Consider the following 23,619-nt stretch of genomic DNA (forward strand, 5'->3'; position numbering starts at 1 on the left):
TACAAAATACAATGTGCTGGGAAATAGATGTTTTTGATGACAAAGAGGTGTCTCAATTCTACTCCAGTATTATACGTTGTATTTTGGATAGACTGTTTAGCAATGTATTTCTGTTAGCTGCACAACTGCCAATACTTTTGTTAGTTCATATGTATATGCAATAAAAAAAATATTTTTGGAAATTGTAAAGTACATTAAATTTCTGTTGCAAGAACTGCAGGTTCCTGCCAATGTATTTCTTTTCAAAATAGATATCTGATAACATAGCACTAAAAATTTTTTATACCGAACATGCTCAGTATTATTTCAATTCAGCCCAATTAAAAATCAATGTGAAAGGAACTTATACGGTTGAGTCTAAGTCAAAAAGGCCAGAGTACATCATGCCGATTTACTGAATGAAAGGTTGCTTCATACAGTAACTAGCGCCAGGCCAGATAATAATTGATTTCATCAGCCCATGAGAATAAATCATGAAGTCCACTATTTATATATTGCTGTTATTCTAAGATTACAAGGCAGAAAGGCTGGTTTACACTGAAATGCATGAATTGTGTGTCAAAAAGTCAAACTTGCAGTTACAGCCAAGAGTTGAGTCTACACTTTAATGATTGCCATTCGACATTTCATAAGTAAAAAAAAGTCTTGGCAGTTTTTGAATTGTTTCAATGCTTAGCATGATTGCAAGACATATAAATAAAGAACAAAGAAACTCTTGATAAAAACAGAAGGTACATCCAAACAGAGGGTACATCCAGGGAAAATCCGATTCAAGACTGTTTGATATCATTCCCAAAGTAGACCAATCCTAAAATATTCCATGTCTTGACAGTATTACCTTTCCTAGTCCAGTCTTGTGCCTTTTCATCACTGAAGCCTTGCTTAAATTGGTTCATAAATATGCTTTGACTGGTTCATAAATGATTATTTTTGGAAAGATAGGCTATGAGAGCTACAGCCACTCCAACATATATTCCCGTTCCTATAGTGATGGATAGTACTGCTAAGAAGAGTGCTCGTCGGGAGCTAGAACTTGCTTGATGAAAGTCCCCTTTGGCTACCGCTTTGTTTGTCTGTAAATAAGAAAACAAAAAAAAAAAACATTTTAGAAGTACAACAGAATAACACATTTCTAACCCAATATCACTACAGTAATATTGACTACAGTATAATAGATGAAGTTCAGAATTCAGAGATGCATTGGAAAGGTAATTAAAGAACCATAAGTTGTGGATAAATATTCACGAAGTGGTGGCAACATAGCCAAAGTAGTAGATAAAACAGTAAGGTATAATAATATCGATGGCAGTATAACTGTTTCATAAACTTCTAATTAGGAATAAGACCTTTCAAGATTATGGGACATTTCTGAGAGCTCTTAGTGCCAACATCTTAAAGAAAAAAAAAAAAAAAGACATGCCCTTGCCGCTTCCTAGACAATCTGCCATCAATAAAAAATATAGACTATATGGTAGATTTACTAAAGAAATATAGGTTGTTCACTCTGCAAAGGATATGGTTGTGAGATGAGTGAATGAGGTAAAGCTTTTCTAACCACCATCATCCAATCATGTGCAATCAAATATAATACAATGTTATATATATTAATTGCCTTAAAAAGTATTCATAGCCCGTAATATTTTCCACATTTTGTCATGTTACAACCAAGAACGTAAATGTATTTTATTAGGATCTTTTGTGTTAGACCAGGGGTCTTTAACCACTTAAGCCCTGGAAGATTTTACCCCCTTCCTGACCAGGGCCTATTTTGCGATTCGGCACTGCGTGACTTTAACGGGCAATTGCGCGGCCGTGCGACGCTGTACCTAAACTAATTTTGACGTCCTTTTTTTCCCACAAACAGAGCTTTCTTTTGGTGGTATTTGATCACCTGTGCGATTTTTTGATCATGCGCTATAAACAAAAAAAAGTGTAAATTTTGCAAAAATAACAATATTTTTCACTTTTTTTTATATGAAATTCCCCCAAAAAAATGTAAAAATCTAAATTTTTTAACATTTTAGGCCAATTTGTTTTATGCTACCTATGTTTGGTAAAAAAAAAATCGCAAAAAGTGTATTTTGATTGGTATGCGCAAAAGTTATTGCGTTTACTAACTAAGGGAAAGATTTTTGCAATTTTTGTTGTTTTTTTTAACAAGTAATGGCGACGATCTGCGATTTTTTTTGTGAGATTGCGACATTCACCGGACAGATCGGACCCTTGACTGACATTTTTTACACTTTTGGGGTTACCAGTGACATTACTGCAGTAATCAGTGCTATACATATAAAAGGAAGGTTATAACCGCGCTAAAGGCAACAGATAGTGAGCTGCGACTTCAAGTGTGACCACACCCCTAAAAATTATATACTGTATAAGTCGCGCTAAATTGAAAAATAAACAAATGAATGTCCAACTGTTTAAAGTCCCAAATAACATAAAGTGACTGGTGATGTATGAAATCTTGTGCTGCTTCCAAAAGATCCCGTAGGAATTGTGCTTACCAGAACGGCAATTTTAAATTGCAGAATTCATGTGATGAGATGAGTTCACGTGCCCAGATGATCCAATGGAATTCAAGCGCAAGGAACTCCCAATGTTGTGGTCGTGTATCATGTGAAGGAAAAATAATAATCCATAGCGTGATACCGTACAAAATTGTCAATATTATAACTGTGTAGGACTACAAATACTGTGAATCCTTCACCAATTGTGCAGCCGCTTACCAAAATGACTAGTGAAAAGGCATGTAATCAAATCAGAAGAAAGGACCGCCACCAAACGTAGAGCCTCTTACCAGATAGATCTGTATAGATGTGTTCTATCCAAGTATAGAAAAGGTGAACCACCACCAGACATAAGGCCTCTTACCAGATGGAAATGAAAAGCCAGCAGAACATTGAATCCACATGCACCAATATCAGCAAGCCACCCAAGAGCGTATAAAGCCTCTTACCAGACCATAAGAAAAATGCTCGATAACACTTGGTATATTTTCCCAATAAGGAGACGTGTAAACTCACTCTACAGGCTGGTCTGGCGTTGCAACCCTGAGAAACACAGTGGCTCAGCTTGTGGCATAGGGGGTCTGAGAGGCCACCTAGGCACATTAAGCGGTACATCGTGGTACTTATCAGTGATTTGCCCGGATTTTCATTGAGACCTTGAAGTTACCTCTCCATTGGGAAAATATACCAAGTGTTATCGAGCATTTTTCTTATGGTCTGGTAAGAGGCTTTATACGCTCTTGGGTGGCTTGCTGATATTGGTGCATGTGGATTCAATGTTCTGCTGGCTTTTCATTTCCATCTGGTAAGAGGCCTTATGTCTGGTGGTGGTTCACCTTTTCTATACTTGGATAGAACACATCTATACAGATCTATCTGGTAAGAGGCTCTACGTTTGGTGGCGGTCCTTTCTTCTGATTTGATTACATGCCTTTTCACTAGTCATTTTGGTAAGCGGCTGCACAATTGGTGAAGGATTCACAGTATTTGTAGTCCTACACAGTTATAATATTGACAATTTTGTACGGTATCACGCTATGGATTATTATTTTTCCTTCACATGATACACGACCACAACATTGGGAGTTCCTTGCGCTAGAATTCCATAGGATCATCTGGGCACGTGAACTCATCTCATCACATGAATTCTGCAATTTAAAATTGCCGTTCTGGTAAGCACAATTCCTACGGGATCTTTTGGAAGCAGCACAAGATTTCATACATCACCAGTCACTTTATGTTATTTGGGACTTTAAACAGTTGGACATTCATTTGTTTATTTTTCAATTTAGCGCGACTTATACAGTATATAGTGCTATACATATGCACTGTTACTGTAAAAATGACACTGGCAGTGAAGGAGTTAACTTTATTGGAGAGGGAGGGGTTAAGTGTGTCCCTAGGGGCGTGTTTCTAACTGTGATTGGCTGCGGCTACTAGTGTAAGAACAGAGATCAACGGTCCTACATAGCAGAACCGTTTGATCTCCATTCTTACACAGGGAAGAATGACAGGCGGCTTTGTTTACATTAGCCGCCTGCCTTTCTTCCGGTGTAACGGAAGATCGCAAGTGTCCGGCAGACATCGGATCCGCCGGGCACACGCGCGGGGGGGGGGGTCCGTGACAGCATGGGAGCGAGAGCGCGCCTCCGGCGGCACGCGCTTGCTCCCTAGACCCTCACAGGCTAGCGACGTAGCCCTACGTCGCTTTGCCTGTGAGGGGCTGACTGCCGGCGTAAATCGTCGTGCGGTGGTCGGCAAGCGGTTAAACTATGGCTCTCCAGTTGTTCAGGAACAACAATTTCCATCATGCCTAGCCATGTCTGTGGGATGTCAGAGTTTAACAATGCCTCTTGGTCATGTAGTTCCGCAACAGCTAGAGGGCTGTAGTTTGAAGATCCCTGCGATAGACCAACTCAAAGTGGCACATAATTGTGAAGTGAAAGGAAAATGATAAATGGTTATCAAAATTTTTTACAAATAAATATCTTAAAAGTGTGGCGTGCATCTGTAATCAGCCTCCTTTACTCTGATACCCCTAAATAAAATCTAGTAGAACCAATTGCCTTCAGAAGCTACCTAATTTGTAAATAGAGTCCACTTTACTTTTAATCTTTACTTTTAACCTTTTAAACTAATTTAATCTCAGTATAAATATAGCTGTTCTGTTAAGCTCTCAGGGGTTTGTTAGAGAACCTTAGTGTACAAATAGCATTGTGAAGGCCAAGAAACACACCAAACAGGTCATGGATAAAGTTGTAGAAAAGTTTAAAGCAGGGTTAGGTTATAAAAAAATATCCCAAGCTTTGAACATCTCATGAAGCACTGTTCAATCCATCATCTGAAAATGTAAAGAGTATGACACAAATGCAAACCAAAACAAAAATCATAAAAAACTGCGCTATTGTGCTAAAATAAAAAACATCAAAAAAGCCTCTACTGTGAGATATAGCACAGTCCTAAAGCAAAAGATTCATACAAAGAGTTGGGCTAAAAAATTTTGAGTCAGACACCAAATAAAACAGAATTACAGTCTCAAAAGTGAAGAAAAGGTCTGTGATAACATCTGCACCATCCACCACCTTAAGTTGTAGGATTCAGTGTTAATCCCCTCCACCATAGGCAAAATGGTCGCTTACCAGATTGCACGGACCTTCTATCATGAAAAGTCAGTGACACTTGTGGCTCTAAACCCAGTTAGGGCCTGTAAACATCCCAGAAGTCTCTTAGGGCATGTGAAATCCCCATCCAAGTATCGATATCACAAACGGTCCCCAAAATATAAAAAGCTCACCATAGTATAAAAAATCTTTAACATTTTATTATAAATATAAAATATTGCACTTACGACAAGGAGAACATATAATCGCATTAGAATCAAATTTAAGTTTCCGGGATTCAAGTGAGGTGACATCAGCCTTGAGCGGAGCGACGTTCATCATCAAGACATCATCAGGAGGCGTGGTCATGCTCACCATCGCCACCATTATATACCCTATCTAAGCTCCTCATTGGATTATGCTGATGCGTTTAGCTTACATGTTCTATTCCTGGTGGGTTTTCTAACAGTAATTTATAAAAATTACCATTTGTTAATTACATAAAACATATTAAAAACATGGTCTGTTATTTCCATCAGCCCCATCTTGTGGCCAAATGACTAATTGCATCCACTACTCTTCTTTTTATTCAGTATGCTAGGGGCAATACTCACACTCTTATTAAACTATATTTAAGGGTATGGAAGTTTACTGGAGCACCACTCTGTTGTAAGCTTGAAGGGATTAATAATGAATGCTACTTGACCGATAATCATACTATCATAAACTATGCCTAGGTGGATGAACTGATACTGAAAAAAGGGGGGAATTAATGCACAATTTATGTTGGTAAAATAAAAGGAGAGTTTAAAACCATATCTATCTCTTTCTGACAAATATATATATATATATTCTTGTATCTACCTCATTAATGACAATTAAATGAACAATGTTTCTACTGAACCTTTACTATCCAAAAAAACCTAAAATGTGTTTTATTGCTACTATTAATAGTCCACTAAAAACAGTTCCAATCAATATCAATTTTTAACCATTCAGGGGTCAGGTTGTAAAATTCATCATGTTTCATTTTTTGAAACCTCTCTTAATATTTTAACCCCTGGATCTTAACCATGCCAAAAAAAATTAAGTAAGGGTGGATCCTTATTATGGTGTTGTGGGAAGTGTCTAGATACCTCTCTTTAAAATAGGTCAATGTTTCTTAATTATTGTTTCTACTGCCTTGTATTGCCTATTGAGCCCTGTGATGAATGCTAGGTCTTAGCTTGACCCTACTCTAGCCCTATTGTTTGTGTTACTCCCTAATAGGGTACTCCTGTTTACAGCCCCCATTTTACTTTTCTCCTCCTTTAAATTTCTTTTTTTGCACCCTTTGGCTAAAAATCTGCCTGTGAGCACTTCTGCTTTGGTGTTATAGTCCTCTCTGTTAGTACAATTGTGTCTGATTCTGGTAAGTTGTCCATTTGGTATGTCAGTAACCCATTTTGGGTGATGGCAACTAATTATAGGGAATTACCCATTTCTATCAGTGTATTTGAAGTATGTCCTAGTACTCAATTTTCCTTCAGACTGAAAAATCTCAGAGTTCAAAAAAATTAACTCTTTTGTAGTGACTTTTCTCTGGGAATTCTATCCTATATACATTGTTGCTTTACTGTGCCATAAATTGATCTAAACTCTCCAGTGTGCACTCCCACACCACTAGGACATCACCAATATAACTTTTATATGCTTTTAACTGTGGACAGTTCCTACCGTAAACTTCTTCTGATTCCTATTTATTCAGGAAGATGTTGGCCACACTGGGAGCATATTTTACCCCCATTGCAACACCTTTCTCCTGATTGTGAAAACTGTTTGTCACACCAAAAATAGTTGTTGTTCATCACCATTTCTAAGGCTTCAATGATAATCTTCCTTTGTTTTCTTTCAAGACTCGACTATCTCTTTAATGCCCATTTCACTGCTGATAGGCCATCTTCTTGTTTGATATTGGTGTAAAGCGACTCTACGTCAATTGACACCAGTGTACTACTTATTTTGTATAAAAATAAATATGCCTATTCCATAGGCGAAGACCATTGGAAGGAGGAAGACTTTAAGAATGTATAGTGGGAATTTTATTTCCCCATAGTATAAATGGGGATCTGTTAACTGTCGGGGCTGTTCCTGGCTAGTGGCTGCAAATATATATCAATATATTCTACAATATGGGTATAAAAAGAGTTTATGCCACTAATGATCGGTTGACCTGGCGGTTTATTAACATTTTTGTGAACTTTTGGGACTTGGTGGATGGTCAGTATTTATGGGGCTTCCAATATTAAGTATTTGGCCCTCTTTTTATTCAATATCTTATTCCTCTCTCCTCTCTTTATACATTCTACTAATTTGTTCTTTCATTTTTTTTCTTTTAGGCTCTCCACTCAATATACTATGAGTGTATTCTAGACTATTTATACTATGGTCTTAAAGTCTTCCTCCTTCCAATGTTCTACGCCTATGGAATAGGCATATTTATTTATGATTCTTTCTCCCTTCCTGTGCTGATATGTTTTATGATTAGCACCTTTCACTCACCCTGTGCACCTATACCTCCTGCCCTGAACTGATGATCATATGTTTCTCCCCCCAAACTGATAAGAAGCCCTAATTCCACACCACTGAACAGATGACTTTTGTTGCCTATAAACTCCAAGCACCCATTTTTGAATAATTACCCCTCTTCAACTGATTGCACCTCCCTTCTCCGACTGATGACCTGTGACTTACCTGATACCAATGAGCAGCAATCATATGAATAGCACCCATGACTTCCTCACCAGATTAATGACTGCCCATGTCTCCTCTTCTAATTGAAGAGCACCCATACCATACCCTACCCTACCCTACCCTAGACACTGAATCCCTTTTGAGTACAATTGCAATTACTTCTAATAAAAACCAGTACCAATAATATGCTGAAACCCAGGTTATGTATTTATTTTTATAAGTTTACACCTTTTTATTACAAACTATAGACACTATTTTGTTTTCCTCATAATAAAAATGTGTTATTTTTTATTTTGTGCCTACATAATTTACACAAATATTATTGGTGTGGTAAATTATGTTTCGAATAAATACATTAGTTTAAATAAATAACAAATAAATACATACATTTTAACACCCATTCATTCTTCAGTTTTGTTATTTAACTACAGGGCACTCTTATTAGTTTACTATAAAATGTTCTAAAACGTATCTGCATAGCAACCTCTACATTTCTTTATTTTTCAAGGATGTGAAAAAGAGAGAAACAAATCTACATAGTCCTTTGTGATGTTATGTTATACCATTATCAATTATTAACATATCCTAATAATTTAGAATTATACAGTATGGAATCCAGGAACACTGAATTTTTTTTCCTCTTCACTAGCATAAAACAACACATTAAGAAAAACATGCACCTACCTTCAATAATTTATAACTTTGTGATTACTACAGAGTGCACAATATATGAGTTAGCACATATAATTGAGGCATGGTACTGTAAAAATATCAACTGATGAATCACAGCATAAATGTAAAATCCTTGGAGTCATGTAGATGTCAAAAGCAATTTTTGTTGTAAAATATATTTTCTGTGCATAACAAATAGGTTTTTATAAATAATGTAAAGGGGTAACAATATGATCATAGTAATATTATAAGTTGAATTCAATCTTTCCTTTCTTCCAGCATTACATAAAGGAATAGTCTGCAAGGTACCCTACTTCATGTAAGCATGCCCTGCAGAACTAGTGAGGGTGTCGGGTAGACCTATTACCCAGCGTACCAAGCACACGGATAGCTGGGTTTGATGACTTCTCTCATCAAAAGGCCAAGTGGCCTCTATCACAGTTATAAGCCATATTTCCTAAATAATTGGGGACCAAAAGAGCCAGGGGCATCCTCAATAGAAAGCCCTGAAGTAATTCTGCGGTACTATACACCTTAAAAAAAAAAGAAAAAAGGAATTCTGCTTGGAGAACAACTTCAATTCCTACAAGTAATCCTTTTTATTCTTCAGTTTTTATGATTTTTGCTTAATTTGTGCACAGTTTTAGACATTTCAGATTTTTCACAAACAAAATGATTGTTTTACTTATTGGGGAGTAATTTGTTAAATAGGTATTTATGGGCACAACTGAACAGTTTCTAAGGAAATAATAAACCAAAGATGGATGATCTACTACCCTTAATGTTGCCAGAAGACCACAACTCTCAGCATCCATTTCTGGTCACAGAAACCAGATCCAAGTAAAATATTATTCAAGTCATTATAAGTTTTAATGAAGGGAGGAAAGAAGCGCCAAGCTGCCTTGGGTAGCTGGGGAGCCTGGGTAATGGTGATTGGCTAGCATCATCCCAAGCTGAACTAAGCTCCGACAGTGTTTGACAACTCTCCCCATCGACGGCACTGGCTGGCATCTCCCCGATCTCCTACCTACACTGCCACGGTGGATATGGACACACAACGCTCATCTTACGTACCTGGGCTCCCCAGCCCTGACATCCTATCAGCTTTTCATGCGCTTTTAACTGGGAACTTTGTGAGTTTTTTACTTGCTTTAATATATTGGCTCTTATTAAACAAAACTGTGCTATAGGCAGCTTGGCGATTCTTTTCTCCCTTCCCTGCATCTTGTTTTGACAGTATTCGGGTCTCTCAACCTGCTACTGAAGCTGCCTCACCACTTTATCTGAACCCTCTCACTCTCCAGAACTAAGCACGTCTCTTAGTAACCCTAAGATGTTTTACTACTTTTACAATTAAGCAGGTTTAGCACACATCTAGTGCGTTATCTTTGATATATTTATATTTAGTCTATTTTTAGATATAAATAAATAATATAATAAATAAATAGTATACATACCTAACAAATAGTACATTATCCACCCAGCTAAAATAATGTATAGATTGAACGGTACACATTTTTTGTCAACATTTCTGGTGACAACATACAGTATCATGACAGGAAATGATGAGAAATCTTTTTCAGGGGCACAGACAAATTCAAAAACATGTTTTTCGTAGAATAAGAAAGGCCTAAAATGTGAAGATATGTTTACTGTTGTTTGTGCCTTTTTTTAATGTGCAACACAGGAACAGGATGAAAAGAAAAATCTCCCCAATTGGATCAAGACAGAAATAAAAAATTGATAGAAATTGTAATTCTCCCCCATTCTATATAGTGCAAGGACCTACTTAAACATTTAATTCAAATCACATCCAGTTAGGTAGGACCTTATGATACATAGTTGTTGGTAAATCTAAAGGCAATTGTACAATTGGATTGTAAGGTTTGTGCCCATATTTAGGTCTATGGCCTGCTATACACCCATTACTTACTTTTTGTTCTGTCCCTTTTTGCTGGCTGGCAGGCCTGAGTGCTGGAGACCTTCTATTCTACATATGTGGTGATTAGTTCCTTACATGTGCACCTAACTGGCTAGTTATAAATTGGTTAGCTCTTTGCCTTTATTTCACTGAAGGCAAGTCTGGCCTCCCAAGCTTTACCATACACTTATGAGACTTGAGTAATCTCCAGGTTAAGATTTTATCTTGGCTTAAACTGGTCACAAATAGTTTTTCAGCATGTCTCTTCAAAAGAAGTCAATGAACCTTCTATTAAACAGGGTCGGCAAAACAATAATTAAAATTCTCCTGGCCGCTGCTGAACCAGCCAAATTGTGATTAGTGGCATGGCTAGTTTAGGTAATTTCAAAATATGCCATGGTCCTGCTCCTCTTAAAGATTAGGCAGGACTGCACTTTGTGAGTGGTATCTTCTACATACATATGCTATGGATGGAGTCACTTGTTTTTTTCTTTCAATACAATAAAGTACAATTTCCAGTTTTGTAGTGATACTGTATATATGCAATAAAATCAATCCATTGGTGGGTGGGTAACAAGTGAGAGTTAGTCAGGTGTTTCCCTATGTGGTTTCTTACATTAACCAAAGTAATTTGGGTTCTGGTGAGTGTAACATTTGGCTGTATGTATACTACTTAACAGAGCATTAGGGTTTCTGCATGGCAGAACCTCTGTATACTATCTGTCTACTGGGGAGATGGCCCTACATCAGGAAATTTCCCTGGACTAGAGCAAGGAAGGTGCATAACTGGATGAAGTAGAAATGTAGAGAAATAAAGTAAGAGAAGATGACAAAATAAAAACGTTTAGTAAAGAGGAACAAGTCTATTCACAGAAACCTTACTGGATAATTACATGTCACAGTTGGTGGATTCTCCGACTAGAGAAAATGCAGTCCTGGATCTATTGATCACTAATGACCCAGACATAATCTCAGAGGTAGTAGTTCAGGACAACCTGGGCTCTAGCGATCACAGGATGATCACATTTAGTATAAATAACAATATAACAAGGCAAGTGGGGAACATAAGAACCCTAAACTTCAGAAGGGCAAATTTTCCAAAATTGTACTCATTGATGGAAAGGGTAAACTGGGACCAAACCCTGGGATCCCTGACCACAGAGGAAAAATGGGAATGCTTTAGGAACATATTAGGCAAAGGCATCTTGCAGTGCATTCCTATGGGAAATAAATTTAGAAGAGACAAAGCCAAACCTGGCTGGCTAAACCGTAACGTTAAAAAACGTATTAGGGAAAAAAAAATGGCCTTCAAGAAATATAAATCAGAGGGCACTGTATTGGCTTTCGAGCAATACAAGGAGGCAAATAAGAAAAGTAAACACGAAATCAAAATGGCTAAAATCAACTTTGAGAGACAAATAGCGGAGGATAGTAAAAAAAACCCAAAGAAATTCTTTAAATATATCAACAGCAAAAAAACTAGGGCAGAGCATATTGCACACATAATTAGCGATGATGGGGGGATGGTTACAGAGGACACTGAAAAAGCAACCGTGCTGAATGCTTTTTTCTCGTCAGTCTTTACACAGGAAACGGAGGGGTACACTGACCATGACTGTATGGTTAGTAGTAATACACAGGATTTGCCACTATGGCTAACAGAGGGTGAAATCAGGGAAAGGCTGGATAAACTTAACACAAACAAATCACCAGGCCCGGATGGCGTACATCCGAGAGTACTCAAGGAACTCAGTAAGGTTATATCCAGACCACTGTTCCTGATCTTTGCTGACAGTATTAGGACAGGAGATGTACCAGGGGATTGGAAGAAAGCTAACGTGATTCCGATATTCAAAAAGGGCCAGAGGCATATCCCGGGAAATTATAGGCCTGTCAGTTTGACATCAATAGTATGTAAACTTCTGGAGGGGATGATAAGGGACTATATCGTAGAGTTTGCTAAAGACAACAACATCATCAGCAGTAATCAGCACGGGTTTACAAATGGGCGTTCTTGTCAAACCAATCTCTTAGCATTCTACGAGGAGGTGAGCTGTGAGCTAGATAGGGGGAGACCAGTGGATGTGGTGTACTTGGATTTCGCTAAGGCGTTTGATACAGTTCCCCACAAGCGCTTAATTTATAAAATAAGGTCTGCAGGTATCGAAAGCAGGGTTTGCTCTTGGATACGGAATTGGCTTAAAGGGCGTGTCCAAAGGGTGGTAATAAACAGCGCATACTCAGACTGGTCTGAGGTTGTAAGCGGGGTGCCCCAGGGCTCAGTCCTGGGACCAACCTTGTTCAATTTATTCATAAACAGCATTGAGGACGGGATCAGTAGTGCGTTATCAGTTTTTGCAGATGACACAAAATTGGCCAGGGCAATAACTGCACAGCATGAAGCAGATATCCTACAGAGTGACCTGGACAAAATTACAGAGTGGGCAACGACATGGCAAATGAGGTTTAACGTGGAGAAGTGTAAGGTTTTGCACTTGGGGACTAAAAACATAAAAACACAATACACGTTAGGAGGGGAACCCTTGGGGGAATCAAAAATGGAGAAGGATCTGGGAGTCTTGGTTGATGATAGATTAGGCAACAGCATGCAATGTCAAACGGCAGCTGCCAAAGCCAGCAGAATATTAGCATGCATAAAGAAAGGGATGTATTCCAGAGATAAGACTATAATCCTTCCACTTTATAAAACTCTGGTCCGACCGCATCTGGAGTATTCTGTCCAGTTCTGGTCGCCAGTCCTCAGGAGGGATGTGTTGGAGCTGGAGAGAGTCCAGAGAAGGGCAACTAAACTAATTAGGGGATTGGAGGACCTTGACTATGAAGAGCGTCTACAATCGCTTGATTTATTCTCCCTGGAGAAGAGACGTCTGAGGGGGGACATGATAGCAATTTATAAATATCTTAATGGGGATCCCAGCTTAGAAAAAAAGCTGTTCATTCGAAGGGATTGCATGAGGACTCGAGGGCATACAATGCAATTAGAGGAGAAGCGTTTTAACCACAGGCAACGTGGGGGGTTCTTTACTGTTAGGGCTACAAGATTGTGGAATTCTCTACCACAAGAGGTGGTTTCTGCGGGTAGTATGGTGGCTTTCAAAAGACTCTTAGACTTACATCTCAAGGATCAGAACATTCAGGGGTATGTGAGATGAGTACAGCCACACACACCTACACAGGTTGAACTGGATGGACTATTGTCTTTATTCAACCTCACCTACTATGTAACTATGTAACTATGTAAGTGGAGGACAGAAGTGGGGAAGGGGGTTAGGGGCGGGTTCTTATAGTGGTAAAGCCAGGCTGACATAGTGTTGTATCCCTGTGTCTGTTAGAGTATTAGATGGGCCCTGGAGGATTCATTATTGTTTCCAAGAAAGCAACATAATATCCATGGAGTCCCAATTTTTTGAAATGTGTCAGCTCCATCATGGAAGATGGCATTCAGCTTCTCATTGACCAGATACCATGCCCCTTTTTTAGAATACTCACTGGTTCACGTTTTATTTTTTATGGACTCAAATTGAGGAGGAAGAAAGAGGAGACGTACTATTAATTTACATATGTAGATATATTAGATATTTACGTCTATATACAGTATATATATATATATATATGACTTTTTCACTAAATATATATATATATATATATATATATATATATATATATATTTTTTTTTTTTTTCACTATTCATTATTATTTGCATATAAGTGGAGGTTACACTGCATTTTGAACTTGGCACTTTATATTTTGCGACGTAAGATATTCAGATAATATGTTTTTTTGTCACATGCATTTATTATTCATGCATTTGAAAGATATTTATATGCTATGTATATGGTTTTGTTTTGTTTGATTGAGCTGAGTTTTATTTATTTTTATTAGCATGCCACTTTTTGTTTAATTTGTTTGACCGTTGGAGTGCCGGATTACTAAACTGTCCAGAATTTTCCTGTTATCCATTACAATTAGAGTTAATCGAACACCTGGATGTCCGGGTTCGGCGGGTCCGGCCGAACTTGAAAAAAAAAAGTCCTGGTTCGTGAACTTTACCCCGATCCCAAAGCCCATTGAAGTCAATGGTGACCCGAACTTTTGAGCACTAAAATGGCTCTAAAACAAACATGGGAAGGGCTAGAGGGCTGCAAATGGCAGCAAATTCATCTTAAGAGAATGGTAAGTGCTCTGCAAACAAATGTGGATAGGGAAATAACTTAAAATAACATAAAAAAATAAAAATAAAAAATAATATTCTTGAATGATTTAGGAGGAGGACGAGGCCCATATGGAGTAGGAAGTTGAGGTGGCGGTGAATATGGCGGTGTAGGTGGAAGCGGTGGCGGCAGTGGAGGAGGAGGACGAGGTAGCCAACACTGGTTTTGGTTTATAATTAAATTTTTTTTAATTTAGGGTACACCCTACACCAGCGTGCGCTTGTACTCGTGCATCTTCCAATCATGCTCCAGTGAGGGAATTAAGGACGGTATGTTGTCCTTGTAACAGGATCCAGCAGGGTGGCCACCCAGTGATCAGCACAAGTTACTATGTGGGAAACTTGGCGGACGTTGCAGAGACACTGGAGCATGTAATCGCTCATGTGTGCCAGGCTGCCCAGAGGCAACGAAAAGCTGTCCTCTGTGTGAGGTGTATCCTCTGTGTCCTCCGTATCCCCCCAGCCATGCACCAGTGATGGCCATGAGCTGGCTTGGGTGCCACCCTGCTGTGAACATGGTTCCATATCCTCCTCCATCTCCTCCTCATCATCCTCTTGAACTGTGCCCCTGCTGGACCATTGTGTCCCTGGCGTTTGTGGGCGCAGGAACCCACCCTCGGAGCCACTTGCGAATGACTGCCCTGAAAGCCTTGGAAATTATACCTCTTCATCCTCCTCCTCATCCTGTGCCACATCCTCTTCCATCATCGCCCGAAGTGTTTTTTCAAGAAGGAATAGAAGTGGGATAGTTAAGCTGAGAACGGCGTCATTGGCACTGGCCATGTTGGTGGAGTACTTGAAACAGTGCAACAAGGCACACGCATCTGTCTCGCATGGTAGCCCAGTTATTGGTGGTGAAGTGGTGCTGTTCCGCAGAGCGACTTATGCATGCGTGCTGCAGCTGAAACTCCACTATGGCCTGCTGCTGCTTGCACAGTATGGCCAGCATGTGCAAGGTGGAGTTCCACCTTGTGGGCACGTCACATATGAGGCGGTGAGCGGGAAGGCCGAAGTTACGCTGCAGCGCTGACAGGCGAGCAGCAGCAGGGTGAGAACGCTGAAAGTGCGCACAGACGGCCCGCACATTCTGCAGCAGCTCTGACATATTGGGGTAATTTCTAAGGAACCTCTGCACCACCAAATTCAGCACATGCGCCAGGCAAGGAATGTGTGTCAAACCGGCTAGGCCCAGAGCTGCTATGAGATTTCGCCCGTTATCGCACACCACCAGGCCGGGCTTGAGGCTCACTGGCAGCAACCACTCATCAGTCTGCTGTTCAATGCCCCTCCACAACTCCTGCGCGGTGTGTGGTTTTTCCCCCCAAACAGGTGAGTTTTAAAACTGCCTGCTGTCGTTTACCCCTGGCTGTGCTGAAATTGGTGGTGAAGGTGTTACGCTGACCGGAAGAGTAGGCGGTAGAGGATGAGGAAGCGGGGTAGGAGGAGTTAGGAACAGGAGGCAAACTGAAGTGCCCTGCAATCCTCGGTGGTGGAAGGACATGCGCCAAACCGCCTCAGGCCCAGCCGCCACTGCATTTACCCAGTGTGCTGTTAGGGATATATAACGTCCCTGACCGTGCTTACTGGTCCACGATTTCATAGTTAGGTGGACCTTGCCACAGATGACGTTGCGCAGTGCACACCTGATTTTGTCATCCACTTGGTTGTGTAGGGAAGGGGTGGCTTGCTTGGAAAAGTAGTGGTGGCTGGGCACGACGTACTGTGGGACAGCCACTGCCACCAGCCGGAATGACAGCATTTCAAAGGCCAGGAATTTTGAAATGCTGGCATTCAGGGCCAGGGATCGCGGGTGGGTAGGGGGGTACTTCCTCCAGTGTTTGGGAGATAGAAAGCTGAACGCTTCCACGGGACATTGTGGAAATGGTTGTTGGTGACCCAGGTGGTGGTGTTGCTGATGGATCCTCTGTTTGCGGGGTGGCAGGTGCCACTGTCACTACAGAGGTGGATGAAGAGGCTGAGACTGCAGCAGCAGAAGAGGAAGCAGGAGGAGCCAGGGGCCTTTCTTGTTTTTAGAGGTGTGCACTCCACTGCAGCTCGTGCTTTGCACTTAGATGCCTGGTCATGCAGGTTGTGCTATGGTTGAGTAGGTTTATGCCTCGCTTCAGGCTCTGATTGCACAGCGTGCAAACCACTCGTGTCCTGTCATCATCACATTTTCTGAAGAACTGCCATGCTAGGGAACTCCTTTGAGCTGGCTTTGGTGTGCTCGGTCCCTTGCTGCGTTGGGCAGTAGCAGGCGTAGTGTCTAGGGCACAGCCGCTCTGCTTTTTCACACTGCTCCCTCTTCTGCTGTGCTGGTGGCTCTGTGTGACCACCGCTTCTTCCTCCAAACTTCTCAGGTCACCTGCATGACGTTCATTCCATGTGGGGTCGAGGACCTCATCGTCCTCCACATCATCTTCCACGCAGTCTTCACCCCTGCAACCCTTGTCGGTCTCCACAATTCGGAATTCCGCAGCAGTTGGCACCTGTGTTTTGTCATCATCCGAGACGTGCTGCGATGGTCCTCCCGTGTACTCATCTGGAGACATAAGTGGTTGGGCATCAGTGCACTCAATCTCTTCCACTTCTGGGGCAGGTTTAGGTGGATGGCCCTGGGAAACCATGCTAAAAGAGTCATCAAAAAGAAGAAGAGACTACTGCCTGACTTGGGGCTCAGACTGCTTGGCTGATTTGCAAGAGGGTGAGGTGAAAGATTGATGGACATCGGCTGCAGGTGGCAACTCTGACCTTTTAGCAGAAGACTGGGTGGGAGACAATGTGAAGGAACTGGAGGCATTGTCAGCAACCCAATCTACAATCACCTATACTTGTTCTGGCCTCAACATTTGTAGAGGCTTAATAGGCCCTGCCAAATACTGCTTCAGGTTCTGGTGCCTACTCACAGCTGAGAAAGGTGTTTCACCTGTGCGTGTAGCTGGCACAGATCGACCACGTCCTCTCCTTGCAACACGAGCTCCATCAGCAACACCCAGGCCATGTCCCTTATTTGACCTTCTCCTCACATGTATCGAATTTTGGATCTTCCTCTAAATGGGTTTTTATTGATAAGCAGAATACAACAGCAGTATCCAAAGGGTGTATCTCACTGTAACATATGCAGACTAGGCCGCAATTCAATTTTTATCCCCTCAATGGGTTTTTATTGCAAAGCAGAATACAACAGTATGCACAGGGTGTATCTCACTGTAACATATGCAGACTAGGCCACAATTAAATTTTTTTCCCCTAAATGGGTTTTTATTGCAAAGCGGAATACAACAACAGTATGCACAGGGTGTATCTCACTGTAACATATGCAGACTAGGCTGCAAATTATTTTTTCCCCTAAATGGGTTTTTATTGTTAAGCGGAATACAACAGTATGCAAAGGGTGTATCTCACTGTACCATATGCCGACTAGGCCGCAATTACCTTTTATCCCCTAAATGGGTTTTTATTGCAAAGCAAAATACAACAACAGTATGCAAAGGGTGTATCTTACTGTACCATATGCAGACTAGGCTGCGATTTATTTTTTTCCCCCTAAATGGGTTTTTATTGATAAGCAGAATACAACAGTATGCAAAGGGTGTATCTCACTGTACCATATGCAGACTAGGCTGCAAATTTATTTTTCCCCCTAAATGGGTTTTTATTGCAAAGCGGAATACAACAACAGTATGCACAGGGTGTATCTCACTGTAACATATGCAGACTAGGCTGCAAATTATTATGTTTCCCCTAAATGGGTTTTTATTGATAAGCGGAATACAACAGTATGCAAAGGGTGTATCTCACTGTACCATATGCAGACTTGGCCGCAAATAACTTTTTATCCCCTAAATGGGTTTTTATTGCAAAGCGGAATACAACAACAGTATGCAAAGGGTGTATCTTACTGTACCACATGCAGACTAGGCTGCAATTTATTTTTTTTCCCCTAAATGGGTTTTTATTGATAAGCAGAATACAACAGTATGCAAAGGGTGTATCTCACTGTACCATATGCAGGCTAGGCTGCAATTTATTTTTTTATCCCCTAAATGGGTTTTTATTGCAAAGCAGAATACAACAACAGTATGCAAAGGGTGTATCTCACTGTACCATATGCAGACTAGGCTGCAATTCATTTTTTTCCCCCTAAATGGGTTTTTATTGATAAGCGGAATACAACACTATGCAATGGGTGTATCTCACTGTACCATATGCAGACTAGGCTGCAATTTATTTATTTCCCCCTAAATGGGTTCTTATTGCAAAGCGGAATACAACAACAGTATGCAATGGGTGTATCTCACTGTAACGTATGAATGAAAATCTGAAAAATAATTGTACCCTTAATTGGTGCTTGTTGAATAGCAGTAAGTCACAGTAAAATATGAAGGAAACAAGTTTTTTTCTTTTTTAAATGCAGATTAAGCAGACACATATGCACTGAGCTTGCATTACATGGCCGCTACACACGCCTAACAGGTTGGATACTGTTGTTGTTCTATTCCGCTATTGAATAAAAAAAAAAAGGTTTTAATGAAAAACTGAAAAATAATTATTTTTCCCTAAATACTGAAAATTAATTATTTTTCCCTTACATTGGTGCTTTTTGAAGAGCAGATTAGAAAAAGCAGTGTCTAAGCACTGCATGTCAAAGTAAAATATTAAGAAAAAAGTTTTTTCTTTTTTAAATGCAGATTAAGCAGACACATATGCACTGAGCTTGCATTAAATGGCCACTACACACTGCACGCCGCCCACCTAAGAGACTGATAAAAGTTTTGTTTTCTCCCTCCTCCTCCTCACTGGGCTCAGGTCAGGGCACAAAGATTGTGCACTGCACCCCCACACAATGCAATCATGTAGATCGCTGTCTGATTAAAGAAGATTCTTCCTATTCTTTCCCTCAAAGCAATCTCCAGCCTGACCCTACAATAATCTCCTATCTCTCCCTCCGGGCAAAAAGATCGTGCACTGCATCCCCACACAATAAAATCAATGTAGATCGCTGCCTGATTAAAGAAGATTCTTCCTATTCTTTCCCTCAAAGCAATCTCCAGCCTGACCCTACAATAATCTCCTATCTCTCCCTCAGCAGCAGCATCAGGAACCTCTCCCTAGTATAGTAATAGCAGAGTGACGCGCGGCGCTATGTGACTCCAGCTTATATAGAGTCTGGGTCACATGCTGCACTGGCCAATCACAGCCATGCCATTAGTAGGCATAGCTGTGATGGCTTCTAAGGACACACTAGTTAAACGCTTGCTGATTGGCTGCCTTGCACCTGTTGAAAGCGCACTATTAAAATTGCGCCAAAACATTAAAACCGAACCAAAACATCAAATAACATTACCAAACAACGGACAGTATCCCGAACATACAGTGAAATGTTCTGGTCCGTGTCCGGGTACCCAATACCCAAAAGTCTGGTATGATCCCGAACAATACAGTCCGGGTTCGCTCAACCCTAATTACAATGAAGGTTAGAAGCCTAAATTGGTCAACCAGAATGTTGGAGATCTTCGTAAGAGTTCCTGGGAATGTTTTTTTCAGTGACAGTATATAAGTGCATCTAAAAAAATGTGAATATCATCAAAAAGTTATTTTATTTCAGTAATTCAGTTCAAAAAGTGAAACTCATATATTTTATATAGATGCGTTACACTCATAGTGGTATATTTCAATTGATTATGGCTTATAGTTAGTGAAAACCCAAAATTCAATATCTCAGAAAATTGGAATATTACATAAGACCAATAAAAAAAAGGATTTTTAATACAGAAATGTTTTCATCCAATCCTACTTGATCTGCCAGATGGATGAAAAATAGTAACACCATTCATCTGGATTTTGCGGGCAGGATCGGATATCGGCAGATGTCAGCGGACATGTATCCACTGACATCTGCTGATCTATAGGGGAGAGTGCAAGGTCCAAGTAGGTTAGCCTGAAAAACTGAAAGGCGGACCTGATTGAACAGCCTGTATGAAAGGGGTCTTTTTTTTGTGCCAAAAAAGGTATTTGTTAATTTATTATGTATACCATCAAGACTCCACAGAAAATGTTTATTTTTTATTTGTTGGAAGCAGTATTTAGAAATAGTATTAAACAAAGAGTCTGAGCTATTCTACTGCACACCATTTGAATTTAGATATCTACAACAATAGAGAGAATTCTTAAGGAAGATCAAAAAATTAGAACAGGTCCTGGCAGAAGGCTACAATCTGGACTGAGTCCATCTTTCCATATTTGCTTCATAACCAATCCTTGTCTGGAGACGATATGAGTACAGTCCATGACACTTTTTTAAATTTCACTGACAGTTAAATTTTTAGAAAAAGCTTTTGTATATCTATCCCTTTTTCGACATCTGGACAGAACCAATGCATAGAGGTTTTGAAAAATGTAAAGAGAAATTGGCAACCACAACCTTATCTTAAAAAGAAAAAAAAAAAACTGTGTTCCAATTAACCATTATAAACTGTGTTGTTTACCAGACGTTCTTGATGGTGGTAAGCTTCTTTTGCCAATTTATTGCAAAGAAAACAAGTTCCTAAAAGAAAGGAATGGATTAAGAAAGTAATGGACATTATCGACTCAGAACAATGGCTGGCAACTTGTAACAGTAGACTTGAAAACTTTAAGATCTATTTTACCTGGATCCACTATACCACAATATCTAAAACCACATGAACATGCTAAAATGCTGTGACCACACCCCTTTCAGGAGACACTAACCAATCTAATATTTAGCTGTCTGATACATTTTTACATAAGGTGCAGAACTTGATATGCGAAGGTAAGTGCAATAAACTGTAACCTACTGCTTAGAAATTTTGCATTTATGATTTTTGAATCCCTTTGACGTTGACTAGATGTGGTGACTGCATCAGTTTTCTTTTCTGTGGCATTTTCCCTTCTGTTTTAACCTTGTGATCTGATCAGTAACAGCATTGTCAGTCTGGGGAGAGAGGCGTGTTAAATAAATTAGCAGATTTAAAACCACTGATAAATTGAAGCCAAATGCCAGCTCACACTTTATAATCACTTACAGCAAATAGTTGTTTTTCTTTTAGGATAAAGGTTTTGCTTGAATAGATAAAAGCTGGTCATTTTAATAATCACCCCTGCCAGTGTTACATGGTTTGTATCATCCATGTAAATGGATACATTCTGCTGTAGAGTTGGAGCTGTGAAAATCAACAGATTTGCTGGTTGGATCACCAGATGAAAATAGAAGAAAGAAAGCCTAAAAAAGAAAACTAATACAGCCATTACATCTATGAATTGGTAAGCTGAAATATAATAAATGGTTGCTTTTGGGTTAAATACTGCTTTTATTTTTCTGAATTTGCTCCGATTTAGATGCCTTTAACACTGTATGTCCCAGAAAATGTCTGTATTAACTTAGAAAAATTAGCTTAAAGGGGGATTCTGGTATATACCTTTTCTTTTTCAAAGTGACCAAATGACCACTTTGCAATATATAAATATGTTGTTAAAGGGTGTGGAAAACCTAACAATGATCTTTACTTATATGCTCCTTTCTGGTTTGCTAAATACACCATTGGATGCATTTTGTTATATCTTTTTGATAAGCACAAATAGTACCTGATAATCCTAAAAATCTTGTCAACTGACAACAAGATGATACTGCTGTAATGAAATCCCAAACATTGTTATCAGCTCTGCCTGGATTTTCTCCGCAAGCCTCCTATGTTGTAAAGATCAGGATGGGGGAGATATTTTCTGTAGTCCTAACACACTCTATTTTTAGTACACTAAGTGAGCATTGTCACCAGTGGCGGCTGGTGCTCAAAATCTTTTGGGGGGGTGCAAACAGAAAAAATTGAATAGGCATTACTTTGCGACAAAAAACGCGGCAAAAAAAATGCATGACTTTGAGGTCACAAAAGTGTGAAAGGAGCCTTCAGTAATCAAAGTATAGTGTGCCCCCATCAATGCAGAGTTACTACAGCGTGCCCCCATTCAATGCAGAGTTACTACAGCGTGCCCCCATTCAATGCAGAGTTACTACAGCGTGCCCCCATTCAATGCAGAGTTACTACAGCGTGCCCCCATTCAATGCAGAGTTACTACAGCGTGCCCCCATTCAATGCAGAGTTACTACAGCGTGCTCCCATTCAATGCAGAGTTACTACAGCATGCCCCCATTCAATGCAGAGTTAGCACAGCGTGCCCCCATTCAATGCAGACTTACTACATCATTCCCCCATTCAATGCAGAGTTACTACAGCATGCCCCCATTCAATGCAGAGTTACCACAGCATGCCCCCATTCAATGCAGTGACCAGCATGCCCCCCATCAATGCAGTGACCAGTGTGCCGTGCCCCCATCAATGCAGTGACCAGCGTGCCCCCCATCAATGCAGTGACCAGCGTGCCGTGCCCCCATCAATGCAGTAACCAGCGTGCACCCCATCAATGCAGTGACCAGCGTGCCGTGCCCCCATTAATGCAGTGACCAGCGTGCCATGCCCCCATCAATGCAGTGACCAGCGTGCTGTGCCCCCATTAATGCAGAGACCAGCGTGTTGTGCCCCCATCAATGCAGTGACCAGCGTGCCGTGCCCCCTTCAATGCAGTGATCAGCGTGCCGTGCCCCCCATCAATGCAGTGACCAGCGTGCCGTGCCCCCTTCAATGCAGAGAGACTTACCTGCAGCCGTGGATTCTCTTGTCCCCCGGCGTCTCCTCGAGTCCTCCCGCCTCCTCCTCAGCCAATGGCATGCATTCGCCTTTCGGCCAATCAGGAGCGGGTCTCGGACCGGCTTACTGATTGGCCAGGAGGCGGATCCATGTGACAATAGCGAATTTTCATTCGCTATTGTCACACAATGGCTGGGCTTGGGGTGTACTGCTCTGCGCCCTGGGCCCACCCTCTTCTGAAGCCTATTAGAGCCTCTGGCTCTAATCAGGTGACAAAAAAAATCCCATG

General features: G+C 40.5%; 1 protein-coding gene across 1 annotated transcript in view; it reads right to left on the minus strand.

Annotated features, from left to right (window-relative positions):
• Positions 1 to 226: 226 nt before the first annotated feature.
• Positions 227 to 23,619, minus strand: part of SYNDIG1 (synapse differentiation inducing 1) — a gene marked incomplete at its 5' end in the record, with an annotated part of 253,235 nt that continues 229,842 nt past the window's right edge. Inside the window, one exon of the mRNA XM_082252064.1 lies at positions 227 to 1,073. Coding sequence (XP_082108190.1) covers positions 915 to 1,073 — 159 coding nt within the window. The 3' untranslated portion in view covers positions 227 to 914. The remainder of the gene's footprint in view (positions 1,074 to 23,619) is intronic.

This window comes from Pelophylax lessonae (assembly GCF_965119305.1).
Source record: "Pelophylax lessonae genome assembly, chromosome: 3".
NCBI lineage: Eukaryota > Metazoa > Chordata > Amphibia > Anura > Ranidae > Pelophylax > Pelophylax lessonae.